This window comes from Trachinotus anak, unplaced genomic scaffold (assembly GCF_046630095.1).
Source record: "Trachinotus anak isolate AG129_WGS33_773 ecotype Australia unplaced genomic scaffold, CSIRO_AGI_Tana_v1 ptg000008l, whole genome shotgun sequence".
In the NCBI taxonomy this organism is placed as follows: Eukaryota; Metazoa; Chordata; class Actinopteri; order Carangiformes; family Carangidae; genus Trachinotus; species Trachinotus anak.
Window position 1 is genome coordinate 21,369,503 of NW_027273859.1, and position 20,311 is coordinate 21,389,813.

The 20,311-nt window shown below is 39.7% G+C and overlaps 3 protein-coding genes across 4 annotated transcripts; all 3 read right to left on the reverse strand.

Annotated features, from left to right (window-relative positions):
• Positions 1 to 1,269: 1,269 nt before the first annotated feature.
• psat1 (phosphoserine aminotransferase 1) lies at positions 1,270 to 9,467 on the reverse strand. Its single transcript, XM_071483442.1, has 9 exons — positions 9,303 to 9,467; positions 8,484 to 8,544; positions 7,997 to 8,066; positions 6,430 to 6,635; positions 5,131 to 5,303; positions 4,313 to 4,482; positions 3,178 to 3,306; positions 1,872 to 2,009; positions 1,270 to 1,671 (listed from the first exon to the last, which is right to left on the reverse strand). Exons 1-9 carry the CDS (start codon positions 9,357 to 9,359, stop codon positions 1,569 to 1,571), a joined length of 1,107 nt encoding a protein of 368 aa, XP_071339543.1. The 5' UTR covers positions 9,360 to 9,467; the 3' UTR covers positions 1,270 to 1,568.
• Positions 9,468 to 10,209: 742 nt separating this feature from the next.
• Positions 10,210 to 15,654, reverse strand: kiss1rb (KISS1 receptor b). Its single transcript, XM_071483443.1, has 6 exons — positions 15,365 to 15,654; positions 15,034 to 15,158; positions 14,359 to 14,494; positions 13,658 to 13,896; positions 13,383 to 13,535; positions 10,210 to 12,219 (listed from the first exon to the last, which is right to left on the reverse strand). The coding sequence occupies exons 1-6, from the start codon at positions 15,582 to 15,584 to the stop codon at positions 11,983 to 11,985; spliced, it is 1,110 nt and encodes a 369-aa protein (XP_071339544.1). The 5' UTR covers positions 15,585 to 15,654; the 3' UTR covers positions 10,210 to 11,982.
• Positions 15,655 to 16,756: 1,102 nt separating this feature from the next.
• LOC139624374 (uncharacterized) lies at positions 16,757 to 20,243 on the reverse strand. Of its 2 annotated transcripts, XM_071483449.1 has the most exons (4): positions 20,180 to 20,243; positions 20,016 to 20,085; positions 18,988 to 19,441; positions 16,757 to 16,997 (listed from the first exon to the last, which is right to left on the reverse strand). In XM_071483449.1, the coding sequence occupies exons 2-4, from the start codon at positions 20,070 to 20,072 to the stop codon at positions 16,873 to 16,875; spliced, it is 636 nt and encodes a 211-aa protein (XP_071339550.1). In that variant the 5' UTR covers positions 20,073 to 20,085; positions 20,180 to 20,243; the 3' UTR covers positions 16,757 to 16,872. The 2 variants fall into 2 exon arrangements, with proteins under 2 accessions (XP_071339550.1, XP_071339549.1); XM_071483448.1 differs by having other exon boundaries at positions 16,758 to 16,997; positions 20,016 to 20,187.
• Positions 20,244 to 20,311: the final 68 nt, after the last annotated feature.

The following is a 20,311-nucleotide window of genomic DNA, read 5'->3' on the forward strand; positions in this document are numbered from 1 at the left end:
GGGAGGTGAACGTTTAACCTCACAGACAAAAGACTGTGCTTGTAAAGTAGTTGTGCTGCATAATATTATTTAAGAATAACTTAACACTGGGCTAAAAGCAAAAAGCAGTTTTTGGGGATATTAACGGGTTAATTCACCCAGATCACAAAAAGCATCTCCCACTTACCACTGCTCATTGATATTGAGTCATGCAGATGTGGTTGGTTTTTAGGTCACAGGCTCCTTCTTGACCTTGAAAATAGGAGGAGGAGGAGCTGGTTGACATAAAAGTGTCTCAACAAAAGCTCCAACATACTTATGTTTCTGAAGCTTTCAATGCACCCGCTCAGTTGTCATGGAGATGGTTTAGCTGTTATCAGGTGTCTTAAGGCCACACGATAACCACGATAAGCCATGTAGGTTGGGTTGATGGGTTCATCTTCACAGATCCAATCTTTCAACCAGTAAAATTAGATGAACCTTGTGTTTAGAGTTCTTTTGTGAACATTTGGTTTTATTTGCCCAGGTTTTGAGATGTTCATCTCTGAAATTTTCTGCCTTCACTAAAATACATATAACACACCTGTGGCTTAGCTGATACAATTGATCAATTATTGATCATTAAAATTACAATTCTGATAACTGACGAAGAATTTAAGTAATTTATTTAAGCAAAAATGCCAACAATTTGACGGTTCCAGCCTCAGATGTAAAGAGTTGCTGCTTTTCTGTGTTTTTATCATTGGTAACAGAATATCTTGGGGTTTTGGACTATTGCTCACAGATGACAAGACATTTGAAGAAGTCATGTTGGGCTCTGGGAACTTATGATAGACTATTGTCCTTATTTTACATTTCACATTAACATTTTATAAGATAAAATATATAATTCAAAATAATAAAAAATTGATAGATTAATCAATGATGAAAAAAAAATTATTAGTTTCAGCTCATGTTGTAACACTGTCATCATCTTGTACGCTGAGGGAGACCATCCGAGCGAAACATCAGCATGTGAACCCTTTAATTCAACTGCTGCTCATTTAAAGATCTTTAGCTTTGAGGTTTCAGCACCAATCCATCAGATTGCTGGTGGTAGTTTTTTACATAAGTGAAGCCGTGGTGTGACTCTTCTGAAGTTTTTTTTTTTTTCTTGGAAAAACACACAGCTCAGTTCAGTTCAGTTAGCACTTCTTTCTCCTCTTATGAGTGAGGCGTTATCACTTTTAAATTATTTGATGGTTTTAAATGACAGCGTTCAGGACAAGAAATGACACTGCAAAATTAAAATATTGCCAAGTTAGATTTACTGGAATGTAAATACATTTTAAACAAGTAACAAGAATTACCTACAGTATGTATATCAAAGAACTGTTAGTCAATAAATCCATTTAAATAGTAATTCTATGAAACACAAGAGGGATTAAGACATTACTGGCAACAGCAGTGGTTAAAGCTTATTAGGACCTTTGTATGAGTGTTAGAAAACAGGTGTCTGAGGGTGCACTTTCCAGAGCCAACATGGATCTCAACTATAGGTAAACTTTTTTTAAACTGTACTGTAGTAATGACGTGCCACTGGCTTTGTTTTATTGGTGCTCTTTGAGGAACTCTTTCATATAGGCAGCCAGGGCCTCAGTGTCCTCCAGTGTTACAGCATTGTACAGAGATGCACGAATTCCCCCAACTGACCTGCAAAGGAAGACAAATTGTTTTCATTTCAGGTCTTTGAATGCAAAGGCAGCTCTGAAACAGGGCCATTACAAGAAATCCATTATGCATCCAGCCGCTGGTGTTCCTGTCTAACTTTTACATGCCACAAACATCAGGACCCAGTATTCTGTCTAATAATGTAAGTATTAATGGAGCAACAAGAGGAGACTTAAACTAACCTGTGTCCTTTCAGTGATATCATCCCACGTTTGGATGCTCCGTCCAGAAACAGTTTTTCCAAGGCATCGTCTCCCTCTTTCTTCCCCACGCGAAATGTTGCGTTCATGCGGCTTCGACAAGACACGTCTACAGGACACCTGGACAGGTGGACGCAGCAGGAAGTAGTTCTAATTTTAATTTTTTCACTTCAGTATTTGAAATCAGTTTCTTCACAGACAGTAACAGTGTGCGGTTGTTAAGGGTGTGTGGATATGCTCCAAAAAAATGAAAGGATAAGACAGATAGGTCCATCAGTGGTGTTTAGTTTGGTTTGGTAACCTGTACTTATTTTGTTGTTATTCATGTGTATGCATTACTTTGGCATTTTCTTAAGGCTGTGTCATTATTTTCCCTTTAGCTATATTATGAGGGAGAGATCTTATTTTAAAGGGAAATTGCCAGTGTCAGGACAGTAAAATTGTGTTTTGCGTTTGAGTGTTAAGTGAGTGTGTGTAGCCAGCACCACTATTTCTTCTTCTCTTCTCACCAAGCAGCTGAAGTTCCCTGGTTGAGTTGGCTTTGGTGGTCTCAAACAAGATTGGGCCTATACCTAGTATATGACTGGACCGCATATGAAATGCTATTTAAACTGAAACGGATACAGGAAATTGCTGATCAATGGCGTAATCATCACTCAGTCACGCTGTCAGGGACATTTGTGTTTAAAGGGCTGGCTCTGCTGTTGCAGTCCAGCCAAAAATGCTGCACTCTGAAAGTGTCTATGGCTGTAGTTACAAAATATGAGGCGAAGCGTACTTAAGTAAAGTGAAAGTGTGATTTGCACTGGCTATTGGTGTCAAGTTTATCTTGATTTCAGCTGAACAGTGATTTGTTTTTAAAGAGGCTGACCTGTAGCCCTCTATCAGCTAGAGCTTAACATTTTGTCAGGCTTAAGAGGTAATTTATGATTGAAGTATAAATAGTAATTCATCATTAATCTGAGTTTTATCATACAAGATCTTAAAATCTGTGATGTAATGTCACTTGTTTTTCGTGTTCAGTTTTATGTATTTAAATCCTCTATGATACCTTTTGTGAACCAGCTGGAACGTGAGACCATCACCCAGCTGGGAAATCTTTCTACAGTATTTCACGTTGATACAGGTAAAGTACAGCTTTAAATGTTGTCATTGTAAATAAAGAGTGAAGTTGATGGTGGACCTGGACTGTCACTCATGGTTCACAGTGTCTAACATTCGTAGAAAGTTTTTACCTTCACTGAATTTCCTATTTTAAAATCTGCCTCAGAAGTATTTTGATACTCACACATAGAAACCATTAGAGGCATTGATGATGTCATAAATCATGGAGGACTTCTGCTTGTTGAGCGTTTCCATGGCAGCGTTGCCGCCGTTGTTCTTAATCCACTCCAGCACCAGACCCATGATGTAGATACTGGACCGACAAAATGATTGAAAAAGTCACACACAATCAAAACTGGTTATACTCTAAATGAATGGTTTCCCTAAATGAAATCATATAACTTTATATTAGGATTATGAGATATTTTTAAATATCCTTAAAGGAATAGTTTGATATTTTAGGAAACAGGTTTATTTACTTTGTTGCCAAGAGTTAGCCTCAAAGATACTGTATAAGGCTATAGCCAGCAGCTGGTTAGCTTATCTTAGTAATAAAGACAGGGGGAAAGAGTTAGCCTGGCTACGTCCAGGGGTTAAATCTTGTGTCTCATTTGTATGGAAGGTAAGAAAGGCCACACTTGCAAATATGTTTTTATCCCATTATCTTGAGATACCAAAGCTTGTTATCTTGAGATAATGACATACTACCATATTATAACAGATATTATCAGGAGAAGACAAATTTTTGCTATCCCAAGATATTTTCTCTGTTATCTTGACATAACAAAACTCTCGAGGTAATATCTCAAGAGAAAGAAATCGGTTTTCCCCCTGTTATCTCTGGATAAATCATTTTCTCCTGATAATATCTCATTATCTTGGGATAACAAAAATTAGTCTTCTCCTAATAATATGTCGTTAATGAGATAAAGAGCTTTGTCATCTCGAGATAACAGGTAAAAAAAATATTTGCCTAAAATATGGCCTTTCTTGGCTTCAGTGCATTTGTTTCACATAGCCAAAAAAATCAAGCTGACTCCAGAAAGTAAGTGGTCCCAGCTAAGAAAAAGTCCAGCATATACACATACGTTTTTGTAACATTGAAACAAACAACATGTTAGTTTGTGAGATTTACAGCAGCTGGTGTTTCTGAGACAGCCGAAATCCACAGAAAGTGGCAAGTTCTCCAAGATTCTTGGAACAACCTCCCTACTTGCATTTTACAAATGTCTGTCTTTTACCTGGCTGACAATCATAAACTCTTAATGCTCAATGTGTTTTAAGAACTTCTGCTGTTAACAGCAGAGGTGAGTCTGTACCTGAAACATGGAGGTGTGTTGTAGAGGGAGTTCATCTCAGCCTGCACCTTGTAGTCCAGGACAATGGGACACTCTTTCAGAGCGTGGCCCAACAAGTCCTCTCGCACAATGACCACCGTCACCCCGGCACAGCCCACGTTCTTCTGAGCTCCGGCGAAAATCAGCCCAAACTACACAATGCAAGAAGACACATTATACGACTAATACGGCTTTGTTTTAACCACGCTGTCGAGTCATGGAGTAAAAACTGTTCAATTTGGCTCGAAGGAATCACACGAGGAGAGGATGTGTTTTTTCAAAAGGGATTATCCTCTGTACAGTGGCTGCTTCAGGAATCTCTGACTCAGACATTGCTGGGCTGGGCTCAACTTTGTTGAGTCTAAGGTATACACATGTTTTCAGGCTCAGATGTACATACTTAACTGCTTAGGAGTTAAATGATAATCTTAGCATGTTGCTATACCACCATTATCATGTTAACATCGTAACAGCTATATGATATTAACATGCCGATATTTAGCATCTTAGCATGCTAACAATGCTAATATCAGGTTTTCATTTGTCTTGTCCTTTTATTTTTATATGATTTTTTTTGTATTTTATCTTACTAATATCTAACCTTGCTTTTTTTTATTATACATTTTTATAATCATTTCATCTCATTTTAAAATCAGAGTGTGTCTTGTTTTGACTTTAACATTGGAGCTGCTGCTACATCATCCCCTGAAGTTCAGAGATTATAAAGTTTTTCCAGACCGTTCATATATTTTTATCAGTATTTTTTATTAATACTATTTTATCTGTATCCTTGTCCTTACCTTTGACACATCCACAGGCCGGGACAGGAAGTTGGAGGACATGTCGCTGACGAGGACCACCCCGTTTGTTTCAGGTGTGAAGTTGTACTCCACGCCGTGCACGGTCTCGTTGCAGCAGTAGTACACGTAGGAGGCTGAGGGGTTCAGGGTCCAGCTGCTGGGATCAGGGATTTCTGGACACAGTAAAACAATAACAGTTAACCCAGTGTAAAGAATCTACAGCCTTGCCAACCCTCACCCTAACCCTGTCTAAATATGAACATGCTCACAATGCCAATGCCAACATGCTGCTTTTTAACAGGAATAATGTTTGCCATATTCACCCAATGAGTTTGCTAATTAGCAATTAACTCAAAGCGCAGGTGAGAATAGATTCCCCCTCTAGCCACAATAGATACCTGTACCAAATTTCAATCCATCAAATAGTTGTTGAGCTATTTGACAACCGGCTGGTGGTGCTAGAGGACAAGGCAAAGGATCAACAAAAACTATGGAATGCATCTGTGGGATGCAAACCATGAATTAGACATTCATGGCAATTCATCCAACACTTGTTGAGATATTTCAGTCTGGACCAAGTGGTGGACTAACACTGATCGACAGAGACACATTGCTAAGACCTGCAAACATGATCTTGCATTTCTTTGGCAGTAATATCTATGTCATCCTGAATGCTTTTGCAAATACACCTCACACTGCTGGCCTCAGTCCAGTTTCTTTGGTTATTTTGAAATCCAGTCCTCTAAACCACACTTCAGTGTGCAAAAAGGTAACTATAGGGAGGACCGAGAAACAAGGACAGTAAAAACCAGATGTCTACAAGGCCAGGAGCTCAGATAAAACATGCAGGTTAAAAATGAGAGACTCCTCTTTCTGGTGAAGAAAACTCTTTAATATCAACCAGCCATCTAAGGACAGACAGAAATAAACAATTAATGATTTTTTTTGTTTCCAATTAAATGATATTCTAAAAGACTAGAAAACTGGCTCCAAAAATTAGCATGAACAAGAGCCCAACTGAAAATCCCAATCAGACACAACCATGTGTAAAAAGGCTGCTCGCATACCAGAGTCTTTGGTAGTCGCCTCTCTTTGTTCGTTATGTAACAGCCTGGAAACACAGCCAGATTTTGCAGAGGGACTGGCCCAATGGAGCATGAATGACAATGGCCAACTCAACCTAACTTAACCTACTAATACATGTGATCAGAAAGATGACGGTGGTGATTTCTTATTTAGTTTTCCTAAGTTCAGTTCTGAATCTGTATTCACACAAACAGCATTAAGAACCAGACTTACTTGTGTAACTATCCAGCTTCGGGTGGACAATGTTGACTTTGCCGTATTTCTCCGCTTCTTTTGCTGCTTTTGCCGACCACGTGCCAGTCACCAGGTAATCGGCGCACTTGTCCTCCTTGAGGCCAATCAGGTTGAGAGGAACAGCGCTGAACTGCCCAGAGCCGCCGCCCTGCAGAAACATCACCTTGTAGTTGTCTGGGATATTTCTGTGAAGACAAAGGTCACTGTGTTAAACACCACACACAGAGCAGACATCACCGCGTGCAGCGGTAAACTCAGCGATTGATTTGATCCACTGGTCTGGATCAAATACAAATATCTGTTTCTACCAGTTTGTGCGCCACCGAGGTTCTCAAGTAGTAGTTTCACCATCTGTATAAGAAGGATTTCTAAAAACTCACACTGTCTATTTTGACCATTTTAGAGATAATTGTTTATTTTTAAAGAGGTGAAATTTTAGCGTGAAATAAATTATTTTTTATATTGGAATCCCTAAAAAATATGGACTGTAAAAATCAAATTAATATATCAGTAGTTTGTACATTTTATTTTTAGCTTGCCAATTTCTTTGTGATTATTTGTCACATTTTGCATTTGTAAATGTGTTTTTGTCTTTTCAAACTTTTAATTGTAAACTTTAAGGTCTATCAGGTATTTATTACTATGATATGTTCTTCAGTCAGTGTCTCAGGCAGATGGATGGATGAATGTACTTTTTTTGAACTTTAATGTTGATTGTTGTCCTGTCTGTCCTGCACTCTGAGCAAGACAAGCTCAGCATTAGCATTACAGCATTAGCTGTAATGGCATTAAGCTATCTCAGCACTTTTATGAGTTGATAAGAAAGTACTGCAGTCTGCCAGCAAGGCGTCTCAGTCATCTTCTCCATCTAACTACACTCATTTGTGTTTGTTCCAAATGAAATCCAAATGTATAAAATCCTTAAGAGTAAAAAGTACCAGAATTCATAAAATCTGAAAAGTCAGTTGTAAAATCACAATCTTCTTAGAGAGACTGCAGAAAGAGTAGAGCAAAGTTCAACTCCTCCTAACGAATCCTGTGTGAACCACATGGAGAGACACACCTTCTAACTGACAAACGCAGCCTGAGAACAGCCGAACCCTCAACCTATTTGGCATTTAGCCTTCATTGACTTCACATGTAGGTACATGATATTGTTAATAAAGAACTGCAAGACTGCAAGAAACATGGATGAAAGCGCACAGGCACTTATTAATGATACAGTATTATCATTCCCATCATTCTACTTGTAATTAACCATATTTTACTCATATTATTCTGTATTTCTGGGTTTCCCCATGAGATTTGTTCAAACTAAACATGAAATTAAAAAAAAAAAAAAAAAAAGACCCCACCCCAGAATTTCTGGACAAGATGATGGTGCAACCTGACTGTAAAAAAAAATGTATTACCAACATACTGTGTATAATGTGAGCTGAAGTTGTAGAATAAGAATGGACACCCTAGTTTGGACGTGTTACAGTAGTAAGTACAACCTGCGGAGAGAAGTGCAAGAGGAGGATACAGAGCAACAAAAGTCACTTACAACAACTCTCGCAGGAGACTCTCGGTTTTGTTGAGGATTTTGTTGAAGTCTGATGATCGGTGACTCATCTCTGGTTTGAACAAAAGCAAAAACATTTGAGTTTAATCCCGCAGTCATTGGCGTCTATTGATTATATTTGGACACAGATTCCATAGAGTGAGGAAGCAGGGATCAGCTCTGAGGGCAGATAATGCTGTTGATGCACTGCTTTGAGTGGATGTGGAGGTGTTTCTATTATTTTGTCCTCCCTATTCACAATCAGTGAAGGTTGGCTAAATGGAAACACATCTCTGAATAATAAAATACAGTTCACCAGCAACGCAAACTCCTGAACATTATGACCTTCATGAAGGGAGGATTTATTACAGGACTGTTCTATTGGACTGCGTTAGTTTTAGCTGGGTGTACCTAATAAACTGGATACATGCATCCACAATACTTTTGTTCCATAATAACCTAAATGCAGCCCATCTGTAGGTCTACTCACCAAGAACACTAATGCCGATGCCACTGTAGTTGAGGAGCTCCTTCTGTGCTTGTAGCAGCACCTGCAACAGGTCACATATCAAGCGTTTATACCGACGCTATCAGGTGATGATGGCTTGACAGGTTTTCTGTTTGTTGGTTTTTTCTGGTTTTTTTTAAAGAAGTTAAAAAATAAAGTTTGAGCAGCAACAAGAAAAGAAGAAGAAGAAAACCAGTCAAGTCCAAAACTGAGAGGCAAACTACAGGAGCTGATGTGGTTCAGTCTTTGTCAGTCACCAAGATGTAATGACGCAGTAGGTCTTTTAAATGAAGGCCTTTAAACTGTATTGTCACTTGTAAAGCTGCAACTAACAATTATTTTCATTATTGATCAGCCTGCAGATTTTTTTTTTTTTCCCCACAGTTAATCACTAGATCTATAAACATTAGAAAACATTTGTCTGTCCAGTTCTGGGTAGATGTGGTGTGTGAGGTTGAATCTAAAGTTTGGTGAGTGGGAGCTGTGATTTATTTCGAGGTTTTCCTGCCATCTAGAGGCTGTGTCTGCTGCTGCCGGTGAAACACAAAGGAGCAGGTTTCCACATGAATGAAGGAGGCTGATGCAACTCAGCGCTCTGTTTTCAGTCTCTAGCTGACAAGCGCCAAGCGTCGGCAGCACTTTTCTCCCGCAGCTACAAGCCAGAGTCAGGCTCCATGAAGGGAAAACCGGGCCAACAGATGCACGGTGACATGCACTTGCTGAGTTTTGAATATTTACTTTATCCTCTGCATTATAGACATCATTACCGTCACACGGGCAAAAACGACGATGTGGACTTACGGGCTGCGGGAGTTTTGCAGGTCCGGCGCCGAAGTTGATGGTTTGTTTCTGCTCCATGATGTAGACGGTTTCCTGAGCCCAGCTGGTGGATGTCGCCTCTGAGTGTGAGCGGCTTCCCCCTCAGCCTCTGCTGCACTTCTGCTGCTCTGGGTTGATGGCAAATACTCAATGTTGCATTCAGGTGCTGCTCGTAAACGCGTAGACTCGACCAACATGATGGGGGTGGATTTTGAATAATGTGCGCATGTGTAGCACCGCGATAAGTTAATTAGTCGAGTAGTCGTTTGAAAGAAAATCGGTCAGGGACTATTTTGATAATCGGTTTATCCCAAGCATTTCCTCGTCACAGCTTCTCAAATGTGAGCGCTTGTTAATATGCCCTGTCATATCTGATAGCAAATGAGGAATCATTAGGTTGGTTGCACAAAACAATCAATATGAAGATGCCACCATATTGATAACAAAATTATCTGCAGATTATTGTAATTCATTTTTCATTTCAACCCAAAAAAAAGAATACACTTTTCCAAAAAAATGTTGTCTTCCATCAACTGCATTGAAAGTGCATTATGAAGGGATCTCTTAACGCCCAGTATAAACAGGAGAAATTATAACTGCAAGAAAAACCCTGTAGTGGTGTCCATGAAGGCACTTTGTGGACTCTTTTAAGACACTCCTGAACATTTGTCCTGTGTCAATATTTTGGCACAGGACAAGGCAGCTGCCTCATGTGCACTCTGTGGACATGACAAATATTTTCAGCATCGCCTGAAGGCAGCACGACGACCCGGAAGCTCAGCCAGCCATCCCATTGGCTGGTGTCACAGGTTTGTTAGGTAAATGGCTTGTCATTGGTGAATATTGATTTAGATGTGAAGCGATTGGCTCCACTGTCACGCCACGACAATGTGAGCGAAGCAGGAATCAGACAGACACACGGAAAAGTTCAGTACAAAGTTTATTTCAGCAGTTAATATCATAGTTATAGATATAGATATACTTTCAGCCAAATAAATCGACTGAACTGAAGGGATGAAACCCTGCAGCAAACAAAATAACATAATTGTGTAAACTGAAAACTTACAAGTAATTTATCTAATATACTCTGGCCGCTCTCTCCCTGTTTCACATGTATGCATCAATAAATCAATGGGTCCTGCAGCAATTTGGACTTCTTGAAAAAAAAAGTGCAGGTCAGCATAGCCCTAAAGTCTGAGTCAGACTGTGTCTTTAGGTAATGAGGAGAGAGCGGCTCTCAGAGGAGCAGAAAAATCTCATGTATTTGGGGAAAATCTCGACCACATGTTGTGCTTATGTGTGACTCTGCATCTAACGAACTGATTATTTCAGCAGAAAATGAATCGAGGAGGAACTGTGATGAGCCTGCAACCAACACTGAACAAAACAAGAGAGAAGTGGACAAATACACCCTCCTAACATCATTTATTTTCTTAACGACTTGTATGAAAAATTTCATTCCATGTATGTTTTAGTGTGTAAATACAACACTGCCTCCTATTGTGCACATTAGCATCTTGTACATAGGCTGACATCCACACAAGTACAGATTACCTGTGTGTTGACTCACAGACGAAGAAGCATGTTTTAGGCCTGCAGAAAATGATCTTTATTCTCCGCTTCTGCATGTTCTTCCCGACATGCACAAGGAGACGGAGTAGCACAATATGAGCCTAAATAATTTGATAAGGAAATAATTGGCAAGAAACAGTAAAAGGTGTGTGTGCACACGCATTTCCACCTTTTTGTAGCTGGTCAGCACCTTTGCAGACTGGCTCTTTACAACAGATGCTGTAGCTTCATTTACTTGACTCTAACCAGGTTGTGTCACTGGAAGAGCTAGTATTAGTTATCATGCTGTACAAAGATAAAGCTCCATGAATGATCCCAAAATACCACTTGATGATACTGAACAAAAATAAAGAAATAAAAAAATAACAGGATACATTGTTAAAAGAACCAAGTTAGAGAGGATCAGGAGATAACAGTGAGTCTTTGAAACAACAACAAAACAGAGCAAGCACTTTTTGTGCCGTTCAGAAAAGGAGTGTTTAACCCCAGAATCTTATTGTAGCACTTCTAGATATTTCAATTCTATGAAACAAGGATGCGTTCAGTGGCATTTGTAATGACTGTGCTGTACAATTTCCTTCACCTCCTTGAGAAATTGTGACAGAGATAAAAACCAGGGGCTCAAACATTTTGACATCCAGTGAACTGACAGTCATCAGTCATCAGTTATCAGTGCAGCTAAGCTAGAAAAATGTGACAAAGATAATTGTGTTTCAGCAGCTCGTGAAGGTCACGAGAGGCATCTGACTGATTTGCCCTTTTTAGGAGATCACATGGCAGGGATTGCTCGTGTGTGTGTGTGTGTGTGTGTGTGTGTGTGTGTGTGTGTGTGTGTGTGTGTGTGTGTGTGTGTGTGTGTGTGTGTGGTTAAACCTGTTACTTACTGGTGTTCTATATTGTACCAGGATGGTGAAGGTGGAACCATCAGAACATTTTTATCCAAAGTTTTACTTTTTCTATGTATGATTGTGTGTGTGTGTGTGTGTGTGTGTATACATCCATGAACACGTACACCAGAGAGGGCAGACTGCTCTCATGTCCAGAACAAACTATAAATAAACAATGAGTGTCCAAATGCCCAACGTGGCCTTTAGGACACAGATGAAAGAAAGTGCATCTCTGCTTCTCCTTTGGGTGCCTGGCGATCCATTTCTCCACCTTCCTCTGTGTCCATGTTTCCCACCCTGACTCTCCCTCTGGTGCGCCACAGAAACATGGCGGGGAAGGCATGCTTGAAGGCCTTTCTGAAGTTGTTGCCCATGAAGGCGTAAACCAGGGGGTTGACAGAAGAGTTGGAGTAAGACATGCAGTGACCCCAAATCTTCAGCTGTGGATGCAAAATTGAGACAGATATTTTTTTTCCCATTCTGTGTTTCCATTTCAGGTTTTTCTTTAAATGGTGTCCTTAATGTTACTTAACACAGAAACACAAGCCTCCCCAGATAATGTCCCACTCCTACAGGTTTATGTTAAAGTCGCCAGTTCAACTCTGTTTCTGAGGCTCGGCACATGGCTCAAAATACTACAATACCCATAGGCCTCAGCCACTGTTGCTATGGAGAAGAGAAGAGGTGCAAATAAAGGCACTAATGAATTCAAATTTTTTTATTGCTGAATTTTTGAACAAAACACTGTGCATCAGTTACTGAATGGATCCAATTTTGAGTCCGAATTTCAAACTGAATTGAATTAAGCAGCAGATTGTGATTGGATGTTTCTTGCTGAAAGACGCCTGTGGAGTTGAAGCAAACTTCTGCCTCAGTTTTTATCTACACATGCTTGTATTTTATAGTTTGTTTTTTTTTTTTTATCAATAAACCAGATATTTTCTCATGTATTTGTTCTTTGTGATTGGTTAAAGGCACTGAGAGCTTCATAGTGATCCAAACTGTAGAAGTGACCCAACTGTGAGTCATGTAACATCGTCTGGGACTTTCAGGTGGCTGGAGTAGCTTCTCCCACTTCGCAGCTCTATCGCCTCCTTACTGCCACCTCATTTGCCTCATGTCTTGTAAAGAACTTTTTTCCATCAAAAAAAAATAAAATACTGCAACTTGCAACAAAGTGGATTTGTTTTTTTTTTTTGTTTTGTTTAGTTTTTTTTAAAGTGGGCATAATTGGCCTTCCATACTCATGGCCAGAAAATAATTAGACAAAGCTACCTACCTACTAAGGGTCTAAAGAAATAGCCAATTTGTATTAATATCTGAATTCAGAATATATTGGAAATAGGTGCTGCATGTACTGGACATTGAGAGAAATAATTTAATCTGTTGTCTACATGAAATTGTTATTTACTGCAATTTTTGGTCCTCATACAGAAAAAATGCAAATCTACCTGCCAATAAGATAATATAATATTTTAACCATATACCTTGATTAATTGAATGATGAAATATATTTGAACGCTGCATCCACTAAACTGAGTCTAAGCAAAAGCCTACAGCACAGTGAGGCTCATTTAATCAGTCATCAGGGAGAGTAAGTCACCTTGTAAAGCACATAACTGCGGAGGCCAAAGGCTTGCAGGAGGATGCAGACCTGGATGGGGCCCCAGCAGATGAGGAACAGGGCCACCATCACCACCACCATCCGGGAGACCCGCGCCCGCACTGCTGCTGCTCGCTCGGCCTGAGCCTGAAGCTGGAGTTAAGGAGGCTTTGTGATGTGTTTGTAATGATCAAAAAACATATTCTTTTCTCTGTGGGTTTAATACATGAGACATAAGTTCTGCAAGTGAACATAACTCCATATCTTTCTCTTACTTGGTAGCTGCTGTCGATGGGATTCACGCTGGGTTGGCCCATGCGCTTGAGCATGAAGGTGTAACAGGCAGTGATGGTGAGCAGGGGCAGCAGGTAGACGGCCAGGAAGCTGTAGATGATGAAGGCTTTCTGGAGGCGGGCCGAGGGGAAGACCTCGCTGCAGTACGTCTGAGGGCCGAACCAGTATCCTGCCTCCAGACGCTGGTACACAGCTACAGGGGTCGACAGCAGCAAGGAGCCTGGAGAGGACAGGGGACGTGACAGCAAATGAAAAATCCCCAACTGCTCTACAGAATTAGTTTAGGGTTTCTGTATCTAGTTTTATAATGTGTGATTTTGGTGAGGATTTTAAAAAGCACTGTTCCATTAAGAAGATTTTATGGGTAAAACAGGGTTAAGTATGTATGGGCATGTTTCTGTGATAGACAGGTATCTCGGACTATCACAGTGAGACACAGTTTGGTAGTTGCTGCTTGAAAGTCTAATAAAAAAAATTTAAAAAAAGATCAGAAGATCAAAAATCTTTTTTTTTTTCATTCTCTGTGTGAGTGGTCTTATTTCCCAAATAACATGTAGATGATGTTCTGTTTGTATTAATTAAAAGAAGCAAAAATCCCTAATGCTTCAGTTGCAGAAAGAACAGCTAGTTTGATCTGTGTGCATGGTGTCATTTTTTATTAATTTTTTTTTTTGTGTGATACCTATCCAGATAGACACAGAGATGACCACAGCCATGCGGGGGGTGCGGTGTCGCAGTGACTGCAGAGGATAGACAGTCACGTAGCAGCGGTCCACACTCATCGCCGACAGAGTGATACATGTTGCCTGAGCTGTCACCTTAAAAAAAACACACACACACACACACAGATTAGATTTTTAGATTGGATTTGTTTCTGTTTGACACATATTTTCAAGCCTGTTTCATGTTTTGTGCTTTGTAGAATCTGATAAAGTAATAACAGCTTATAATACAAAAATGTATTATGATAACATTCTTTGTAAAGTGAAATATGTTTTTTGTGCTGTCATCAGATTCATTTTGCTGGCAGTTGTTTCAATGAAAAAAATGTTGCTTGTATTTTGTATATAGTTAAACAAGTGCATTTAAAGTGCATGAGCTACAGGAAAGATACACACACTCTTATTGTACCCACTAATTATATTAGATTATTGTAGGCAGGTTAGTACAGCATGAGTTTCTACTACATTTTTTATGATGTTATATGAAGTTATGACGTTATATGCAATTATTACATTATTAGTGTATAGTAACCATTAGCATCTTAGTAGTGGCTCTGATGGTTTCAAAGCTATTTTAATGGTATTGCTATTGTAATTTCCCAGCAATCCCCTGCCTTTATGTTTATGTATCTCACCTGCTGAAGGTAGTTCACCAATCGGCACATAAACTCTCCAAAGATCCAGCTGGGCAGAGGGTACAGGGTGGCAGTGAAGGGCACGCAGCACACCAGAAACAAGATATCAGTCGTAGCCAGGTTGACTAGAAGAGAGGAAGAACAGTTATTCCAAAAAAAAGGATGTAATCCAACATGTGTCAATGTGAGATACCTTTAATGGAGTAAAACGACCATATATAAGTGCATGAGTAGAAGTAACACTGGTAGGTGCTGAGGTTTTGATCATTCAAAATTCAAAAATGAATCTGAGATCTCACTCTTGGACTACTTTTGCATATCCAAATGTTACCTATGTAAAAGTTAGTGACGGTCTTCATCTGCTGGTGTTTGGTGACCACATGGATGACCAGCGAGTTCCCGACCAGGCCGACCAGCATGATGAGACCAAAGAAAGTGGGAACCAGCCAGGCGTCGACCAACACCGGCGGCCCCCGTCCCTCCAGAGCTGCGGACTCGTTGCATACAGACCCACAGTCTGGACCGTGATTGGCTGCTGACTCTACTATCATCTTCACAAGTCAAACCCAGGAATATTTCTGTGGTGCAAATAGAATATAGTTGAGTTTGCAGTGTCTGCTATCATCCAAATGTATCAAAAAAAACCCCCAAAAAAACAAAAAACAATGACCCGACTGAAGTACAAATAAAATGTTTTAAAAATAGGAATTACAGTAAAAAGTGGTGCATTTAACTATGTGCACGAGTTATTTACAGTAAATGAACACCTGCTAATTTGGATTTATGACATAACACAAAGCCAGATTAAATATTTACGCATATGATATAAGCCTTTTATTGTATAATAAGCCTCTCTTACCTGTGTTGTGCTTCTGCAGTGTCTGTAGAGCAAGGTTTGGTCCTGTGCTGGTCTGTGATGGGCTGCTGCTCAGCTCTCAGATGAAAGCTCTGTTATAGACCACCATAACTGGGGAGGGGAGGGGGTGTTTGGAGGAGACCGGAGTCATTTTGCTTTGTGAGTTATTATGTGAGTGAAAGGGCGGGAGGTTGGCGTAATAGGAGCTTTTAAACTAGATCTCCATCATCACCTGTAATTATCCAGGACTGGCTGATCTGTAAAAAGACTGCAGCCAGATTTGAATCAAGTTATTTCATTTCTTCAGAAATGTGGTCAGTGTCGAACTGCAGCTAAATCTAATTTTCACTCAATCACAGTCAAAAGTTATTCTTCCATGTTTCCTTTTATTAACTCTGTACGCTGAGGGATGAGTCACTGCAGAAAACAGGAAACCATAATGACAGGTACAGAGCGTGCAAACCAAAATGAAAATGACTGAATCATGGAGGCAGCTGGTGGTCGTGGTGACGGTGACAGGACGCCTTGATCTTCCGCCACTTTCAGCAGCAACGCTTTTCAAAGCCGTCATTACCTCTGTCATGACCTTGGCAAGTGGCAAAACTTGCCAATTTCACACAGCGATACACGTGGAGGTAAAGTGTTTGAGTACAAAGGTGATGTTTGTTGTTTTTGCTGTTGTTTGACACATTATCCTGGCAATCAGTCATGTAAAAATCTTTTTTTTTTGTGCTTTAGATGAAAACTGGTGTTTGTGTGTGCAATGAGTAAGCCTCGCTGGGTGGTTCATATTTCTTGATCCCAAATCAAACACTTGCCTTTTCTAAATGCGTCATTGCCAAAGAGAGGGACCTTCCACTTAGTTCATGTACATGCGTCTAACAGTCTTGTTTGTTTGTGTCTTTGTAAAAAAAAACAAACAAAAAAAAAACAGACAAACTGTCTTTGCTGCTTTCAGTTTGAGTTTATCTTCTCGTCTTTCTTTAAAGAGGTGGAGGTGTCCCAGGCGTCTGAGAGGGTCTGGGAACTCCATGTTTCTTTGAGGCACCTAAAAACAGCTTCATCTGTAGGTCTGTCAAGTTCTCAAAGAACCATGGGTTAGTTGGCCCTGGATTAGGATCAAGGATTAAACAATTAGTGAATGATTAGTAACATGATAAATCTATTGATGCCTGGGCAAATGTCATTTTCCATGCTCTTTAGAGTGTGAGAACACAAGGCCAAATTACTCACAATCATTTTAGTTTTACTGCGATCACAAAAAGCTTTTGCGCTCCACAAAGCAAGCTTTGTTACCATGCAATAGCGATGACTGTGCCACTTTCTGAAAAAGCATACTTGATAAAGGTTTATGAGTTGTAACAGCTTTATCAATGAATCCTTTAGCAAAACTTTATAGATCAGTAATGAACCATTAGTAGTGCAGATGGTGAGAGCTTGCATAATCCATTTCAGGGATCCTCCTGATGAATTATAGAGACCAAATAAAAAAGGAAAGAGGATATACCTTAGATCAGGGGTTTTCAAAGTGTGGGATAGTGAGCCTCCCCTAAGAGAACTCAAAAGCATGCCACCCCCCCTTCACCCCCCCTAATTATTATTACTATTATTACTGTTATTGTTGTTACTTTGTATGTTCCACACAGGCTTAAAAAAGGTTTTAAACAATAAATGTTATACACATCTTTATTTTTGTAAACATCTTAATCTTAATCATCTTTATCTGTGTATGTGCTTAAATATCTTTTTTTTTAAAAACACAGTATAACATCTGTATGTTTTTAACATATATTTTAAACACACATTTTAACATCTGTATGTTTTTAACATCTTTTTTAAACACATTTTAACATCTGTATGTTTTTAACATATATTTTAAACACACATTTTAACATCTGTATGTTTTTAACATATATTTTAAACACACATTTTAACATCTGTATGTTTTTAACATCTTTTTTAAACACATTTTAACATCTGTATGTTTTTAACATCTTTTTTAAACACATTTTAACATCTGTATGTTTTTAACATCTTTTTTAAACACACATTTTAACATCTGTATGTTTTTAACATCTTTTTTTCACATTTTAACAGTTTTTTTTTTTGGTTTGTTTGTTTTTTGTTTTTGTTTTTTTTTTTTACATCTTTTTGAATACATTCATTTTAAGGCCTCTGTGCAATTCCTCAAATCAAATAATAAACAGATCAACCTCAGAGATGTTTAGCATCACTGCGCACCATGTACAGCGCTGCTTTTCATATCGCGGTCTCAACATCATGCGTAAATCCTGGTGTTGTGGGGTTTCCCCGCCTTCGCGATGCGTAACGCTACGAGGTATGTTGCTTCGGTTGCCTTGGTGTTCACGGCGCCAAACGACTCGATGACTTTCTTCCGTGACCGCAATTCATCAAGTTTCCGATCAAAAAACTCCCGCGGCTTGGTCGTTAAACTTTGGTGCTTGGTTTCAATATGACGCCGGAGTTTACATGGTCGCATGCTGTCGTTAGCTGGCGCCTCTTTGCAGATGACACACTGTGGCAGCGGAGCATCATCAGGACCAATACACCAAAAGCCAAACTTTAAATAATCAGGGTCATACTTCCTCCGTTTTCTGCTCACCCCAGACTCTGTGTCCTCTCTCACTTTCACTTTAGATACTAAAAAACGATCCATTTGCCCCTCGCCAGACGTATACACTCTTCTTCTTTCTTTTCAGGTTTGTTTTTTTTTTCTCTTGCCTCCCCTGAAGCCCTCTGGCGCCCCCCAGGGGAGGCGCGCCTCACACTTTGAAAACCGCTGCCTTAGATAAAAGACTTCTCACAGCCTGTCAACCATTATTAAATGCAATAATAAGTGTTAATAAATGAGTTATTAACATTAATAAACTCATCAGTTTCAACTTACAAATTATATGACATTGTTCTGTAATGTTCATTAAAAGGTATCAAAATACTACATTATCTACATCAGGGGAGGGATAATCATGGCCTCTCAATCCTTAAGCAGAACCCACATCATGAGTGTGTTTTAGTTCACATGTGTGGCAGGAGAACAATGAGGGATACACATGCATATAAAGGTGCAAGTGACTGACCGGTTTGGGGAGACACTTTGGGTGGCATCCACTGCAGTTCACAGGACAGCCGTTTGGTCCAAGCCTGCACACCCAGGATGTGCGGTTGTATCTCCTTCTTTTTAAAACGTTCTCCATCAGAGAGCACTGAGCCAGATGGCAGCATCTTAGATTTTCCCAGCAGGTGTGCAAGGATGTTAGGATTTGAGGACGGTAAGGTAGGTTGGAGTTGTGCCTCCTGAGATGAGGCCACAGCAGTGTTTGAAGCTGGTAAGCTTTCGCTCAGGTGAACCCGCCTCTGAAATTGACACTTGGACAACTGGTTGATGTTTTCAGGGAGGACGGCTCTGGATCTAAAGGTCCCATGGGTGTTCTTTAGGATGGAGAGGGTGGTGCTGGTGTTTCGAGGGTCAATGCGTGTTGTTTCACAAGGAGGGGACTTCCTCTCAGCCAAAGTCTTAAATAACTCTGAAATCTGAGAGAAGTAGCATTGGGGGAGTTTCACAGACACTGACAGAGATCAGACAGTGATTGACAGCTGCTACTGTGGCCACATACATCTTGATATGAATCCAGTTTGACTGTATTTCCTTGGGCTACACTTGGTCTTATACTCTGAGTGACCATGCTGTAATTTGTAACACAAATCAAAATGAGACAGTCAAAGTACCAAACTTTGTCAGGTGATATGTTGTATTCACAGGTTGTTCTGCTGCCCAAAGTACCCAGCAAAATCAGTTGAAGCAGTTTCAATGTGTATTTTCATTTCAGTTACTGATTTTATGTTACATCTTTTCTAGGTAACTATGGTCACCATACAACATAGTCACATATCTGTCTATATCCAAATTTAGCACCCCCTAGTGGTACTTTATATCTGTGCACCCCCACTTTGTTCCTGGGTGATGTCATCCTTCACAGACCCACAGCATTTGAAAACAACCAGTTATTTCAGGGTGAAATTTTCAGTGAAAATGTAATGAAAGGCCTGTTTGTTCTGTGAAAACTATTAGTAAATCTAACAGAAAATGCTGTATTTTTTTCACTACCTTAAGCCCATAAGACTCTCTGCTGTCAGAATCTCCATCCTTGTTTTTATTGTCCATGGGCCCAAATGACCTTGAAAAAAAAAAAATGACCCACCTGTCACTTCATTGATATTAAAAACCTGAAACAGGGATGGTTGGAGTAAAACATTTCAAGATGACTGTACCTCCCTCTCCTTCTGCATCAATAGAAAAGAGGTGACAGGTCATCAGCGTGCTGCAGAAACTTGGACATTATGATGTAACAGTTCTGACTAATGAGTCATCACCATGACAACTGAGAGGAAGATTCTAATGAC